A 17,137-nucleotide genomic window follows, 5' to 3' on the forward strand; every position below is an offset into this window, starting at 1 on the left:
CCAACTAACTCTCTAAACTAGACAACTAGATCAATAGATACCCTTTTAGCAGTCGGGAATAATTTCTGTATGTATATTTGATTTATATGAAGGCAAATTTGTAACATTAGCAACTTAGTTATTAAAAAATAACCCTTTTCGGATTCACTTTCACAAAAGCAGGCAAAATTGGTTTCTCGTACAATAAATTCGAGTCGTTGACGCTTCCTTCCACATTAATATATTTGTCGTCTCTAAATAAATATATAAAATAAAATTTAAAGGAATCAATAATAAAACAACTAAAAAGAATATTTCTGTTTTAAGTATTTTTTTGTTCATTTTGTTTTAATTGGTAATATCGTTTTGAACATACAAGTATAGAGAGTGTGAATAGGGGTTACATTCAATGTTACGCTTATTGATTCTGTTTTTTCGTTTTCGTGTGGCAAAATCAACAAATTATAAAATAATAATACACTTTGACCTAGGTCACAAAAAAGTAAGAGAAAAACGGATTTAAAAACATGGTTAAATAAAAAACGTTCCGAATTGTTTCTTCATTTTAAAATATAACACTGGGTAAAATTTTTTTCTTGCTTATAACCAATAATGAGCATGTTTTTAGTTCTGCTCCTTCACCACGATATTTTTTTTAAATTATATTATGTTTACTTTTTTCAAGGTTGTTCAAACAAAACGGGAGGAAAGTATACAAATCAAGTTACTTATATGTTCGAGTTTGAAAGATCGTGGTGCTAGGAAGTACAATGGAAACACATCTATTCATGATTAATATTTTAGATTCTTATTATGTTTTTAAAGGTTAGCAGTCTACGGTTTCAGCTGCGCAAATTACGTTGCTTTTGTGTTGGATTAGTTTTGATTCGTTTTAAGTGTTCGTTTTTTCCGTGTTAGGACGCCGACTAATAGCTACATTTAAACTTGGATTTTCATCCTTTATCTTGTTCTTGCTACACGACAAGTTTCAAATTTGGTTTATTTTTTTTAGTAAATTTCTTCACCTCCTGCTTATTTGCATTTTGCGTTTTTTCTTACAAATGAGAATTGTTATCTGTTGATTTAATCGAGGCCACTTCGCTGCTCTTTCGAAACGTTGACACAATTTGAAACAATTTTCTTTCAGCACATGAGCAACAAAATAACAGAGCTTGAGGAACAATTAATAAATAAAACATCTTACTTCTTAAACAAAACGGAGCACTTGGTGATATTTATGTTTCGTTTTTTTCACAAAATAGCACAAAAATGATTTCGCTCTGAGCCCATTTCAATAAAATATATGAGATAGAAATATTTAGCAAGAAATCAAATATGTAATCGCATATAAATAAGTTCAATGAGTAGCAATTATGAATTTGGTTATCAGAATGCTGATGCCATTCTTAGATTTTCGTTAATTTGATCGTGACTCGATATTTTCTGTTCGCGCTGAATACTTTTGCTTAATATGTTTTATTATATTAGTAAAGTAGTTTTAGCTCTGTGATCTGGAATCTGGGATGTGTTTTAAAAATCCAAAAGGGACACTTCTGCATTTTGGGGAGGGACAACTTGATCCTGAAACGGTTGCTCTTGAGTCGGTTGAACGTCCCCCAAATCGTGAATGCCATTTCCGTTTTGTTTGATAGCTTCCACTTCATTATTCTGACCATTGGTGGTTGATGTAGTATCAGCAGGTGGTGCTACTGCTGGTGCCCGGATAGGTGTTGCTCCCTTTAGGGGTGTAGATTTCCGCGCTTTTATTCCAGCTGGCGATGGTTTGTTCGTGACGCTTTCTTTGGGTTTGGGTGTCAGCGGCTTGGAGGCAGCTTTGACTGGCGATGTCTTCGAAGGCGATGTCTTTCTCAGACTCGCCGCGGTTGATCCAGAGGAGCTACTAGGAACCAGCAGCCGTCGAGTTGTGCTTGTATTGCTAGTGGTAGTGCTTGCCGAGTGGTTGAACTTTGGAGCAGGACGAGCTGTGAAAGTTTTAGTGATCGTTGTGGTTGTAGTGGTGGTGGTAGTGGAGCTGGTGCTCTTGCCCAATTGCCCGTTTACAGCCGGCTTGGTAGGACTGCGAGCTGAGAGAGAAGTAGCACTTGTGCTGGGCACTTTACGCACAGTGGTGGTGTTGGAAGTGGTGCTTCGCGGCGACAAAGCTTTTGGCTTGGCCGGGGCTGTCGAAGTAGCCGCCAGTCGTGGCTTAGTTGCAGCAGCACTGCTAGAGCCTGGTCCAGTTCCGCATGCATTTGTAGCTGGTCTGCGAGCAGTAGAGCCGACTCCGCTTCCTGATCCTGATCCTGTTCCACTTGTGGCTGGCTTGCGAGCTGTGGTGCTGGCCAAAGGACGAGCTGTAGTCCTGGTTCCGCTTCCAGATCCAGTTCCCAATGCAGTTGCACTTGCAGTAGGCTTGCTGGCTGCAGTTTTGGCCCCCAATGCCACCTTGCTCACAGGAGCTGTGGCCGGTCGTGTGCTGGTTGACTTCAGTGCTGGTTTTGCTGCAGATGCTGCATTGCTGCTAAGTGGTTTCCGAGTGATTGCTGTATGTGGAGCTGCAGTCGAAGGTTTGGCAGCTGTACTTGTAGTTTTGGTTGCTACGGGGGCGGTGCGTGGACGACCAGCGACCGACTTATTTGCTCCGGCAGTAGACGTGGAGCTCGTTGTTGTATTCTTAATTGTAGAGGCTGCTGGTTTCGGTTTAGCAGAGGCTACAGTGGCTCCTGTTTTGGTCGTTGAATTAGATTTGGTGACAGCAGCAACCGCAGCTGCAGCAACTAAAGCTACTTCCGCCAAGGGTGCCGCAACTTCCTCTTCCTTTTTTGTTTCTGGAATATTTTGCACTAATGGCTCACTATTCGGCAGCACAGCTTGTTGAATCTCAGAAATAATCGGTTCTTCTTGTGCAACAGACAGTGACTCCTCTGCAGCAGCAGTCAGTGGCGCCTGTGTAGCAGCTGGAAGCAGTTGCTCCTCGGGAACAGCGGGCTCCTCTTTGATGGGGACAAAGTCTTCCACTATGATTTTCTCTTCAGAGGCAAGTTCTTCTTTGGGACTGAAGTCTTCTCCACCGTGCTGTAGTTTCTCCTCTGGGGGAGAATTCTCTTCCTCCTCGGAAACAAAATTTTCAAGACCTGGTTGATCACTTTTTGGCTCCTCCACATCCTCTGTACTCTTACTAGCAACCTTATCACTTAAGTCGAAGTACTTCGAAGCGACATCCGGTACGCCCATGTACTGCTCCTCCACTAGCTCCTCTTGCAGCTGAAGTTCATTAAAGTTAGCGGCCAGTGCTTCCGTTTGATCAAGAGTAAACTCCTTCTCCGTCTGCTCCAAGGTAAGGTGTGCGGGTGTGAAAGGCTGGGCAAACGGATTAATACCTTGAGTTGCTGGTGATATTTCGTCATCAATTTGAGCTTCAGAGCCAGGAGCTGCACTAAAGGCAGCGTACTCCTCCATCTATATGTGGAATATATATAAATGAATGAGCAATGCTTAGTAATGCTATGATTCAAAAATATTACAAGTATATGTACATTTTTTTTTAGATTTCAAAGGTAGGCGTCTAAACTGGCGGAGGCACATTGAAAGCAAAAAAGTATATCACAAACTTAAAACGGCAGCATACACTGGATTATAAATTCACGATCACCTCGTCTGGACTTTAAGGTTCTGCTCTAAAATTCCACTTTTGAGCGCTGCATGACTTACAATTTTATTTTCTTATTGTTATTCTCATTATTATGAAGGTTCAACATTTTTAAAAGCAAACCAAGATGATTTACAAACACATTTATTACCACCAAAAATAAATGCGTACAATGCTCCCCATAAACTTATCCATATTGCTAAATTGATAAATGCAATAGGTCTCACATAAAACACATCAACGTTTGTCTTCGAACCAATAAAACTTAAAAAGTGGCAAGTAGAATCAGTTTGTGTTATGCGTCAGAAAATATGTTACTTATGGCATTTCCTCTTAAACATATCTGCCAGATCCAGCTACGAAGAATTTCAGACTTTTAATAAAGACCCAACAAAAATAAATCACATTCAGAGCACAGCAAACTTTGTCGAAAGAATCAACAATGTGAAGTCCAAATTATTTGGGGTTTTAAAAACCAAAGATAATACTCTCAAAAAAGAATATAAAAAAAATATTAGCTCCCACATCTTTGTTCTGTTTTCAGTACCCGATTACTCTGCACATTCTTTAAAAGTTGGCCCCCACAAACTCATTCCCAATGCAAACAAATTTTTATAATGACATCAGCTAGCTTTACTTGTGAAAGTACTTAAGTACTTAAAGTACTCAAATAAAAATACTACTATCTAATGACGAATCGGAAAGGCAAAAATATTGTCAAGGCTTAACTTTTGCTTTCTTCGTCTAAAAGCTTTTTTGGTTGGTTTAAAAATAATTGCATTTTTCAATATTTTTGTTCCTGGTTCAAAATAAGAAAGTTATAACGGCTTGGATTTTTAAACCAAGCGGAAAAACCTACGAATAGTAACAAAAACCAAACGAATATAAGGAAAGGAAAAAAGAAGCGGATGGAAAAGATCTCAGTGTGTTAGTGTTGTGACATGGCGTTAGTTTTGGACTCAGCGACCAAAGGTTTCTGGGAAATGGGAGAAAGGAAGGGACGGGACGGGCCGGGCCGGAAAGTGAGTGTAGCGTTAACATTTTTTCCGGCACTTTCCTCTATCACGCAAAGACTACCTCTCAGCACCAAAGGCAGTGCGCCTAGAAACTCTTAAATGTCATTGACCAGTAAATGCCACCAGCAGGGGCCATTTGCCATCGGTCGGTGCCCGTTCCCAGCTCTACTCTCCCAGTTTCCCTTACGAATTTCCAATTCCTTGTTGCTAGTTGCTCACTTTTAGCCCACTCGCTCTATGGCTGGCCGGCTGACTTTCTTTTACTGCACTCGGAAAAATTTGTAATGTATTAAATATTAAAATCTTGCTGATGCTACAAGCAACTAAAATTACCTTCCTTTACAGATTTTCCAATAAATATTGATAATAAATATGAAATATGTTCGTAAGTTTTAATATTTATTATTTTTGGTTGATGGTTAATGGTTAATGGTTTTTGGTTAAATTAAAGATAACAATAAAAAGCTCCGAAATCTTTGTGCAAACATGGTACAATTGCCTGAAGCTCTAGCTGTGATTATTTTTTTCTAGTGTAAACTCCACTCGGTACTCTCGGCTTGGACTGTTGCTCAAGCGTAATGGGGTTAAAAGTGAGCTGAAGCGAATAAGACCAAAAAGCATAAAATACAAAACTGGGCTTAGGTAGATAAGAGCTCTTTGGCTTAGTTCAAGTTTTAGTTACTGACCATGACTCATAACTAAATTTGCAAATCACTAATTACCAGAAGTGAGGTAATATACTTTTTTAAATATAAGATAGGCGACCAACAGCCCTCTCCTTCAAGTCCAATTATTGCTGTATATACAAATTTTAGATGCGATTATTTTTTAAAATGTTAGGGTATGTAAAAAAAATTTATTTTATTTGTATTAATTTTAACCCGAATTTTAAATAACAAATACACCGATTTGTTTTAGCAGCCCCAAAAACCGGTAAATAACACAGAGGTAAAGTGAGTCACTCACTGATTTGTTTACTTGCTTGTAGGTGCTTGCATTAGTGTTTAAAAAGAAGGTGTGTGTGCCTGCCAAAAAGTCGCAAAAGAACGCAACGATGACATCAACAATTTCAATTTGGCAACTAAAACCCATGCCAATTTGTACGTGTGATAAGTGCGGAAAGTACGCCGCAAATGAAGAAACGGCACGACGTAAACTTGAGAAATTGTGCAAATAGTAGGCACATAAGGTAGAGCGAAAACAAATGTATATTTGATCACATATGGGACGTTCCATGTCAACCCGGCCACCCCACTTTTTTATTTTTTTTGTATGTGGACAGTACCACATTGATTGCAAAGCCACTTGCTTCCAATAGTTTACCTCATACCTATTTTGTCAATGTTACCACTCTTTCGCCGTATAATCGCGTTGAAAAGAAAACACAAAATCATTTTTATCCTACGAACGGAAGAAACAATTGGCATGGTTCAAAAGCAGAAAAATTTGTCTTTCCATAGCCGATTACGAGAAAAAAAATAGATTTTATTGGACCGTAGATGACCAAGCGATAGCGTTTTTAAAGTCTAAAAGTAGGATTTCGTCCAAAGGGCCAGTCTGCAAAAATACCATTATATTTTTCTCAGAAAGCCCCATATTTAACGGATTTTATGCCACTGATTTCATAGTGGGATCTCTCTTGAGGAATTAGCTATGAATTCTTTTCTACGTTTTTTTAGTAGTTAACTGTCAGAAAAAGCTAATAAGTAACATAAAATAATCGAATATGCTTTGGAAAAAATTAACAAATCAATGAAAAGTAATCATAGCTAATTCCTCCAGAGAGATCCCATTTTAAAACCAGTGGCATAAAATCCGTTAAATATGGGGCTTTCTGAAAAAAATATAATGGTATTTTTGCAGACTGGCCCTTTGGACGAAATCCTACTTTTAGACTTTAAAAACGCTATCGCTTGGTCATCTACGGTCCAATAAAATCTTTTTTTTTTTCTCGTAATCGGCTATGGAAAGACAGATTTTTCTGCTTTTGAACCATGCCAATTGTTTCTTCCGCTCGCAGAATAAAAATGATTTTGTGTTTTCTTTTCAACGCGATTATACAGCGAAAGAGTGGTAACATTGACAAAATAGGTATGAGGTAAACTATTGGAAGCAAGTGGCTTTGCAATCAATGTGGTACTGTCCACATACAAAAAAAAGAAAAAAGTGGGGTGGCCGGGTTGACATGGAACGTCCCATATATCAAGTTCAACAGATGTTGTAAATTTGCATGAATACGGCAGATGACGAGCTAAACATGAAATCAAAATCTGTCAAGAAAACTCATAAAGTCCCAAGTAAAGAAGGTCTAGTTAAAAAAAAAGCCTGTGACACAAATTCTGCTTGCAACAAAAAAAAAGTTTCTTTAAATCAATTACTAAAGCTCTAAACATCGGTATTGATCTAACCTAAAATTTTCTCTTTAAATTTTGATATTTTAAATTTATTTATAAAAAAAAAACACACACAAAAAAAATAACGGTTTTTTTAAGTTTACTGGGCGCATGGTTCGACTTTATAACCAACAATTTCGTATTTAAGGTCTCTGTCGCCACTCATTTTCAGAATTTGATATTCGACATGGCTCGTTAAAAATCCAAAAGAGGATTGAGTAAGGATTTGGAAAGGCAGATAGCCACTGTACCCAAAAACGGAATGAAATTAACAACCGCCAACTGTTTTTGGCCAAACGCACGCTCACAAATACGCACCAAACATAATAACAGTAGAAAATAACAATCAATAAGGTACGCATTAGTGATACAGTCTAGGGAAATTAAATATGATGTTTTTTCAAAATCAAATGTAATAATATTTTTAGGGAAAACCACATTACAACATTTTTTTAATGGTTTTTTTCAATAAAACCATTTCAAATATATTATAAATATAAAAAAAAGTATTTATTTTTTTCCAACTGGGAACTTAATTTCTTTAGGAGTAAAGTTCATTGCAGGGAAAATAATTATAAATACAAAGCCAAATAAAGCGAGAAAGAAGTCTCGAGCATGTGTGCGTAATGTTATTAGTGTAGATGTGGGGACGAGCGCTTCTTGGGGCTTTGTAATTTCTATTTTTAAACTAGCGAAAAATGTTGACAAATCCGAAAGAAAATGGAGAGGCACAAAACAGACAAATTGTGTGAGTCAGTCAGTCGTGCCCTCTTTTATTTTAAGTGATATCATTTTTAACGCATGTGAAAGAAATGAGGGGAGAGTTCGGTATGTGTAGTTAAGACTCAAGGATAGTTAGTGACTCTACGGCCTAAACGTATCGTTAAAAGCAGCATGCAGATTAATTTGTGTTAAGTTAGAAATATTATTTGTTTGCGTGTAAAATACTAAGGTTTTTTTAAAAAATCATTTTCCCTAACGTAAATATTTTATTCACTTTTTAAATTCAATTTTATTAAATCCCCTCTCTCAGGTTTTGCCGGAGTACTGCCGTGCTACTTATAATGTGCAAATAATATTAAAATGGATTGGCAAGCAGAAAGAGGGGCAAACTGTAGCACATGCAACCGCAAAGGAACACGCAACACGTTGTCGGTTCGTAGGTGCATCTAACACACATATGTGAAGTGGATCTTTCTGCAGCTGCTGGCTTTGTTCGCTATTGTACATCATAACTCTCTCATGGCACTTAATAGAAATACAGGGATGATTAAGAAATAGAAACAAAGCTTAGCGCAAATATTGGGTATTTATATTGTATTGTACGTAGTGTATATTGAATAGCACCCGATTTATGAGTTAACCGACTTCTGTGACTTCCTCTTATTCTTTTTTTTAACAAGTACTGACACTAAGCGGCTCATCAAGATGAGCCTTATTAAATTTGGTTGAATATTTTACCCTATCTTGATCTAATACTTAAATTTGTAAGCTACAACACCAGAGGATGAGAAATGTATAAACAGCTTAACACAGAACAAGTTAAATGCATAACTGAAAAAGTACTAGACACAGCCGAAATTGTGTAGGAAAACCGGCAAAGAGCCGCGGAAATATTTTCGCAAGCCAGGCGAAAAAATTCAGGAAAGATGCAAAGCAAAGGAGGGGTCTGGTGAATGGGGAGAGAGGAAAGACACCAAGCAGCACCCGAAAAATATTGCGAAGCCACGTTGCACATAATAATGAGTATTCGCCCTTATGGGAGATGAAGTTGAACTGCAAGTTGTGAAAAACACACTGAACGAAAACAAGGGTCTGGAAACCAAGTAAAACAGCAGAATTAGTTTAACAATTTTAGTCGGGGGTGACACAGAAAACGCTTAGCGTTGAATTTAAATGGAATCCTTACATGCTAAAAATAATGAATATAAATTTTACCCAAATTCAAGGCCAAGCAATTGTCTAAAGCCTTGTTTAAAATTGTAATTGAGTGTTCCAGAACATACAGTGCTGTCGGTTCACTTGAAAGATATAAAAATGAAGAAAATCCAGGGTGGCAAACCTGCCGATATGAAACCTTTTTAGAATCACTTCTTCATTGGGTTTTCAAAGTTTTTTTGTGTTCGTAACGTTTTCTTTTGTGAAAGTATACAATGAGTGCAAAAATGAACCGAAAGATACAATTACAATAAAATGGAGGAAAAAGAGATACAGAAATAAGACAACCGCACTGCAGTCGGATAAACACATTAGAACGGAGCCGCAGCCATGAAATTGGCTGGCTTTCTTGGCCAACTCGGACCTGAAGTCCGACCATAAACCGAAACACTCCAAAGCAAGGCCCCTATTAACAATAAAAACGGTAAGTTGGAAGATGAATGAAGAGAAGAAGAGAAAATAGGAGTCAAACTAACAAATTCATAATGGAGCAAAACATGAAAAACAAAAAGAATAAAAAGCAAGAAGGCAGCAATATTTTGCACAGGCCAAAAAATTGTTAATGGCGCAAATGGTAATAAAACACCTGGCTAAGTTTGTTCGCCAGTACACGAACATTGGTTTGGCAATCGGAAAAAGAAGCGGCAAACAGCCCGTAGCAAAACGGACAAGAGCAACGCTCTCTTACCAGTTCTTATTTTATGAGTTATTTACCATTGGCCCGAGCTCTAGACAAAATTCAAGGCGAGGCAAAAAGCCTTGTGGCTAATGGCCACTGCTTCTTGCCTTTAAAAGACTTGTAGGTTAAAATAAAGGGAAAATGCTATCATCTGACCAGACTCGAAAAATGAAACAATATTCCCGGCCTTTTTATTTGGCATCCTGACATGGACTGGAGAGTTCACATCAAATAACAACTATTGCCTGATTTGTGGCATGACAAAGCAGTAAAACTTTTATGTACATTTGTTGTTTTACCTCTTACCACTGCTATCGCCAAACTGTTATGTCTTGTTGGTCATTTAATATATGCCCGTCGAGGACGAATGAATTACACTTAAGTTAAACATTGGGTTTGAATCTCCGGTGTTACAACATCAATCTTGCGGATAGCTTCCAAGGAAGGTAGATGGGCAAGATGTTCGTTTGGTCTCTTTTTGGCTTGTCTTTCAATTAACAGCACTTTTTCCTCTTTTTTAGTAGGCTGTTGGTGGACACTCCCTAGGCATGAGTTCGTGCCAAAAACCCACCACTTCTACTTCCTCCAGCAACGATAAAACTCTATTTATAAGCCAGGAGAAGAGACGACATATACCATCAATTGCCGTTCCCCGCTTTACGAGCCTCCCAACTTCCAGCATCCACGTCAGAATTCATCTATCCAAGCGCTGCAGGGGCCAAACTGCAGCCGCAGAACATGTAGCGACATCTTGTCTCCCGTTTTTTTTTGAATAATTATATTGTGTACGTGAATTTCTGAGTGTGGTGCACGAAAAGCTATTGAACTTGGCACTTGGCGGAGGATTTTGCATTTTATAAATACACGCTGACCAAACGGCAAGAGGGTGAGGAATTCAACTAAGCGATGTACATATGTATCTGAAAAAGTGCAGAGCGCTCATAAGTGTTTTCGTACAGCTGCAATCATTAAAATACTACCACTGCATTTAAACATATGTACTTGCAAGTATCTGAAAAATAGTTTGCATGTGCTGCAACTTAGAAATTTTTTCAGAAGCTGTGTTAGAGACTATATAATGCGTTTTAATATATTTCTAGATTTAGGTATATTAAGTGCTATCCATATTTTTCACCGCAACTGTCTGTGGTTTAAATTATGTATTTAAGAAGAAATGTAAATATAGATACGGCGCTCACAGAAAGTCCTCATGAAATACTATATCTGCAAGAAACAAGAAGAGGACCTGCTTACGATGCTGCTGAAAGCATTTTCTTTTGAACTCGAAATATAAAACGCTACAATTAACCGTCAAGTCTTCTCTGTCTGCCTGAGTTGGCCGTGTATTGCGCAGCTCCTTCTCTCTTTGGGCCTCTGCTCTGTCTGGCCAGGTTGCATTGGCAAGCGGGTTTTAAGTGCGCCAACCGGCGCCTTTTGCCAATCAACTCCACTCCAAGTCAACCCACACAAAGTTAAATGAACAGCAGCGGCACTGCAACAATCATATTGCAGCATAATTTCTTGTCTGGGCCTGCAATTGTTCGGATTTTGGGTCATCATCAACTCGGCCGAAAAGCCTTAAAATTAAACAAGTTTTTTACAAATACACAAACACATTTGCAAAATCTTTTGACGCCTACAATAACGACCAAAAAGATACAATATCAAAAAAATCCACCTTTTTTATATACCATGCTAATTTTTAAAATTTTAAATAGTGGATACTGATGTATTCATACCAGTCATCGCACCAACACCGGCGTCGATGACAAATGAGATCACGTAGGCATCAAATGGAGCCTACAAAAAATTGTACTCTCAAAGTGAACATGTATGGGTAATCCAAATTACCAACAAACACAACGTGTACAGAAAGATTCAGATACAGTAAAGAAGTGAGTACCGATTTTAATTGAGTTAATAATCTTAATGGGTTTTCAGACTTAATTATGGCGTAAGCGGTACTCCAAATTGCAAAAACTAGAGCCACTGTTCTCGGCTCGTTTTGCTGTTGCTTGATAGGCTTTTCAGGCAGCATTTCCTTTGGTACCATTTTTTATAACTCGAAAATCATTTACCATTATTTTTTTTATAAAAATAAAAATTAATTTAAAGTGAAGACAAACATTTTATATTTCTAAAAGGACTTAGAACAAACCCTTCAAATTGAATAATAAGCCCATTGTTCTTCAGTATTTTTACTTATGCGTGTATGTATGTTTATTTTCAGGAGAATATTTAGTAACACACCCAAGTTGCACTGTTATAATTTAAAATTTAGCTCAATTGCAGGCATAAACAAAAACAAAAAAATGTAGCAACAAGAAATATGTGAGCATGAAGGTACATCGGTATATACATGGCCTGACCAGCTTATCATTCCACCCCATCTAACACAATAATAATGCAAATAAACATATGTACATTGTATAAATTTTAATTAAGCCAAAAAGGTTTCAACAAATGCGATGCGAATTGTGTGAATTGCTGGCCTAGCGAAAGTTTGTCCAACAATACAAAGCGTATTTGTAATTGTAATTTAATTCATTTTTTTCTGAGTATTTCTGTGGGAATCGCAACGCGAAGAGGAAAGCTGAGTCATTTTTTTTACGCGTTAGAATATTTTTGAATTTGTCATGTTTTTCTATAGTGCTTTTCAGACCCTTGATTAGAGGCAAGGCGCCTTTGATAAGGTCTGATTTTAAAAATAGCTACGAGTGATCGATGTAACAGTAGACGAAGTGCAATAAGTGATTTGAGATGTATTTACATATATGCTTTTTGCGCTATTTGTCTAGAGTTAATATAAGTTTGTATTTGCATTCATTAAAAAATGTTCTCCTTAAGGGGAATGTACATTCATAACAGCAATAAAGGATTATAAAACAAAGTTTACAGTGCAGTTAAATATTGTATAAGCTGTCTGAACTTTTAAAATTGAAAATTGTTCAAAAACTCTCCAAATGACACGCGTTAAAAGTCAAAAGTCACATTTTTTATTTTTCTTTTTTTTGCTTAAAATAAAAAATCTACATTTACAAATTACAACAGAAATATATGATATATGTATGGGGGAAGATACATATATTATTTATTCCTGTTTAAGACAGCAGAAAGAAACTACAACAACATTAAGAAGTTAAAGAGAGAGGAAAAGGCAATGAGCAACCAGGAAAATCATTAAAATGGCATAGACATGCAAGCGAAAATCTATGACCCAATTAAAAGAGACCAAAGTCATATCTATTACTTTTTTGCACCCCCATCTTTTCCCAACTAACTATGAATGTACATATGTATGTATTTCTGTTCGTCGTTGCAGCTGTTATTGTTGTTCTAATTATGAAAGCATGTCTATATGTGAGCGAGTCTGTGCATTGGAGCTGGAACTTGCAACGGAGCGAAAAGATTGCCAACTCTTGCAGCAGTTGGCAACGCCATTTACTTTTGTTGTTGTTGCTGGTCATGCAGATTGCAGACGGAAAGAAGAAGAGAAAGAGAGTTGTAGAGAGAGCCAAGTTTCTTAGAATGCATTGACCGCAACTCACCAAAAGCTTGTGAACAAACGATAAATCACAATTTCGGCTAACCTAATTTATCATACATATTTAAATAAAAATATTTTATTAAAAAGGGTCAGCATTGCAAACCTATACATTTTGTACATCTCCACAAGCAAACTACCCCTTTGGCTTACTGTAAAATAAACCATTATATACTTTTAAAATATTAATGAATAGAGGTATGAGAATCCACCTCTAATTTTTTAAATTAAAATCGAAAACTCCAAACTCAAACACCACCCAAAAATCCATAGAATCCTTAATGCAGCCAAGTACCAGTGTCTTGGCAATGAAAACACTTGCGTGTCCTGTTGGGTGTAAAAATTGAGTGGCAGTCGGCTCGCAACAAAACACAACCCCACCCAAATACAATGAACAAAGGGAGAGCATAGGAGAGCAGAAATTTTGACTGCGACGCGTGAGCGAGCCAAGGAACACACCCCAGGATAAAAATCCAATATAGTGAGTACACACAGAAGAAAATCAGACCTACAAATATACATTTTTGTAGTTCGAAGAATACGGGTTTGATATTTTTGGTAACAAAGTAGTAGTAACAAATTAAAATAAGTAAATTTAATAATATTTTCGCCTTTATAAAATTTGCAATGCAACCTTTCATTGTTGGCAGACAGTTAAAAAAAAATTAAACAAATATAAAACTTTTCAAAATTCCAGTTAATAAAAAAAAATGTTTTGCTCCTACAATTTGTTATTATAATTGAAAATTAGACGATTTTGTATTCCTCAATTAACAAGGTGTTTTTTCTTGAAATAAACCCTTAGAAGCGCTTTAAGGATTAAAAAAGAGAAAACCAAGGAGAGAAATGGGAAGACTTTAAGACTAAATAAATTAAGCCGGGGGTAGCAGCATATGCACATGCACATGCCAGGGGCAGAGACAATGGAGTATACCAACAAATTTAATGATTATTATTTTTTACGTCGGTATCCAGGTGAGAGGCAAGGACAACCTCAAGCGGGGAATATTATAAAGGAAGTGAAAGCAGCGGAAGCGAGGCAGAATAAATAAAACTGCCGCCGCACCCGAGATTGCAGATGACGAGTGCAATGGTGATTTGTGGCACTTTTATAATACCCTGCTTTTGTATTTGAACTTACCTGAGGAGGAGCTCCAACTGAAAAAGGCTCAAAGTGATGAGATTCCTGAACGAACTTGTTCTCCTCAACCAGCTCCTTGGTGTCCTCAACCAAATGCTTCTCCTCAGTGGAAGAAATAGGCGAAGGTGTGATGTCCACTATGTCAGCCTGCTGGGATTCCAGCTCCAATTTGGCCACAGGCGAGTCTGATTCAGGGCTGAACTGCGGGGCACTGGTGTCCAGCAGTAAACTCTGCTCGGCAAAAATATCGGTGCTGTCCACAGGAAGCTCGTTCAGCTCCTGGTGCTCTTCTTTCTGCGCTTCCTTGGACGTATGCTCCAAGTAAAAGGAAGCCTGCATTAGGTCCTGCTTGGCGTTGTTGAACAACGGCTGCTCGTGCTGGAACTCTTGCTGAATCTGGAGCTCCTCAGTGGAAGGTGACTGCGAGACATGCTCTTTCTCCTCCACATGAAGCAGTTCCTTTTCGTCACCCGTCTGAATGGGCAGGGGTTGCACGGAATTTAGGATGTCTTCAATGGAGGCATTATGCTCGGCATAAATCGATTGCTTCATGATATCGGCACTGGCTGGCAGCTGATCTAGCGAAAAGTCCATATCCACACTTGTCTCCGGACCGTGATCCAACACATCCGCTACGGCAACCGGCTCCGCGTTTCCTGCTCCATTTAGCAACTGCACCTCCAGATTTCCTGCGCCAAAGAGGGCAGATTCCAGCTCCAGTTCGTGGGGTCGCTTATCCGCCTCAATGTCGAACTCCCGCTCATCGGGCACTGCAATCGCATCCATATTCTCCCGGGCGGATCCCTTGCGCGGGCTCTCCGCCACCAGATCGTCCAGGGGACCTCCAGACAGCAGCTGGCGGGGATTCAGTCCGAGTAGTGGCTCCTCCACAGCGGGAAGGGGGGAGGATGGCTGGGAGCCAAAGCTAGGGACAAAGGCCACAGCATTGGGATTCAGCTGAGAGTGGTTCTCCTCCACACCCTCGACATAATCACAGTTCTCCTTATTATCGAAGCCCGCTAGCAGTTCTTCGGCAGCTGGCTGGGCCGCCAGCACGACCTCCTCTTTATCCAAGGATGTGGGATTATTCTCGCTGAGACTGCTGGTTCCATAGGTAGTGGCCACGGAGCTGGGCTCGTCCTCGTCCTCCTGCTGGAGATCCTGGGACTGCAACTTCTGCTCTTGGTGCTGCTCCGCCAGCTGTTCTTCCTCCTGTGCTTGCTGCTGATCCTGGGCCACCACTTCGTCTGTAGAAGTGGTGGTATTGGAGTTCGTGGATAAGTCACCGTCGTTCTTGATCACTTCCACGTCCTCCTCCTCGTAGGCCAGACTGAGACCAGCGGCACCGCCGTTTCCCAGGACCAGATCCTCAGAGTGGCCGCCGGGGCCAAATCCGTTGCCCGTGTCCGCAGCCAGAGGAAGCGGCTGCTGCTGTTGAAGCTTCTCGCTCTGCTGCACCTCGTGGATGTACTTCCACTCCTCGTCCTCCTCGCCGTCGTTCTTGTCCGACTTGGAGGACGCGATGCCAGGGGCGGAGAGCTCGTCCCCGGCGGCGTCTGCCAGGTGAAGATGGTGCTCGTTGTCGCCCCCGGAAATTTGCAGACTCTCGGCCAGGCGGTTCTGCAAGTAGTTGTCGAGCTGAGCGTTGTCCTCGTGGTGCTCCATCCTCTGCGATGTATGATTCGCCAACAGAAGCAAGTATTTCTGCGAGTGAGATGATTCAGCTGCTCGTGATTCACACGCCACTGCGTTTTATTTCTCGATTCCTCGCTTTTCGGCGTTGCTTTTCTTGCAGATTCTCTTCTCGCACTCGCACTCACACATACACACCGCTCTCGCAGCGAAAGAGAGACGCAGGCAGGAACGGCCAAGAGCACGAATTTGCTTGTCCTTCCTCCACTTCCTTCCCCTGGCACCGAGTTCCGACTTTTGTCGAAATGCACACAGCTCGCAGTCGCTAGCCTTTCAACTTTTCTGTCTCGCGCTCACAACTGTGACCACTTTCCGTGTTTTTCGGTTCAGCTCCGGATGCAGATTGCAGTTACTTTTGAATATTCGCCGACCGCCTTTTCGCACAACAACCACCCAGACGAAAAAAGAAATTAGTGTGACCGCGCGCGGGTCGCCGCCATATACCAGGCCGGAGGTGGGTAATCGATGTTTTTTGCCACAATCGATGTTTCTGTCCCATCCCAAGAACGGCGTTGCGTTACGTCAAAACGTAAGCTTCAAAACGTAAGTGCCAGTTATACGTAACAGCGGCTCTCCGTAACAGCAATGTTTTCTTACATTGGCAGTGCAGCGGCAGAGGACTTACAGTTCGCCAATGTAAGAAAACGTTGTATCTTAACATTGCTGTTAAATTGTGAGTGGTGCGGCGCGAGGTGGGGAAACATCGATTAAATCACCGACACCGCGATGCCGTTCGTGACTAACCTGAGACAACTACCTCTGCCTTTATCAAAGATCCCAACCAATCCGTGGACAAAAACCAAATGCTCAAAATTGCGCTTTCGTCGTCGGCCAAAAACAGCCTCAAAAGCGCAAACTGGCGGCATTCTAAACGGGGCTCTTAACTTGATTCATTTTCGTGTGAAATTCGCTGGTGGTTGTTTCATGATCTTCCGGCAATTGACTTCGCTAATATTTTGTGAGAGAGCAGGAAAAGAAGTGCGTGGTAAACGGTTTTTTTTGGAAATATTTTTTCTGTGTATTTGCGCGCGATTTCCTGGCATAAAGCGAAAAAAAACATTAAACGGGGCTCTTAACTTGATTCGTTTTTGTGTGAAATTCGCTAG

The 17,137-nt window shown here is 39.8% G+C and overlaps 1 protein-coding gene and 1 long non-coding RNA gene across 4 annotated transcripts; one reads left to right on the forward strand and one right to left on the reverse strand.

Moving 5' to 3' along the window:
• Positions 1 to 291: 291 nt before the first annotated feature.
• Map205 (Microtubule-associated protein 205) lies at positions 292 to 16,453 on the reverse strand. 3 transcript variants are annotated; one of them, XM_017152256.3, is made up of 2 exons: positions 14,340 to 16,453; positions 292 to 3,438 (listed from the first exon to the last, which is right to left on the reverse strand). In XM_017152256.3, exons 1-2 carry the CDS (start codon positions 16,002 to 16,004, stop codon positions 1,510 to 1,512), a joined length of 3,594 nt encoding a protein of 1,197 aa, XP_017007745.2. In that variant the 5' UTR covers positions 16,005 to 16,453; the 3' UTR covers positions 292 to 1,509. The 3 variants fall into 3 exon arrangements, with proteins under 3 accessions (XP_017007745.2, XP_070073950.1, XP_070073949.1); XM_070217849.1 differs by lacking the exon at positions 14,340 to 16,453 and adding an exon at positions 3,504 to 3,738; XM_070217848.1 differs by lacking the exon at positions 14,340 to 16,453 and adding an exon at positions 3,516 to 3,737.
• Positions 9,075 to 13,425, forward strand: LOC138913665 (uncharacterized). The gene is made up of 3 exons (XR_011419475.1): positions 9,075 to 10,115; positions 10,176 to 10,540; positions 12,977 to 13,425. It is a non-coding gene; the product is annotated as an uncharacterized lncRNA (long non-coding RNA).
• Positions 16,454 to 17,137: the final 684 nt, after the last annotated feature.

Source organism: Drosophila takahashii, chromosome 3R, assembly GCF_030179915.1.
Source record: "Drosophila takahashii strain IR98-3 E-12201 chromosome 3R, DtakHiC1v2, whole genome shotgun sequence".
Taxonomy (NCBI): domain Eukaryota; kingdom Metazoa; phylum Arthropoda; class Insecta; order Diptera; family Drosophilidae; genus Drosophila; species Drosophila takahashii.

Bases quoted from the DNA above. Each gene is read 5' to 3' on its own strand.
- Map205 (XM_017152256.3), bottom strand. From the start codon at position 16,004: ATGGAGCACCACGAGGACAACGCTCAGCTCGACAACTACTTGCAGAAC. The intron at 3,439-14,339 runs GTAAGTTCAAAT...TTCCACATATAG, and splicing joins CAGTTGGAGCTCCTCCTCAG to ATGGAGGAGTACGCTGCCTT.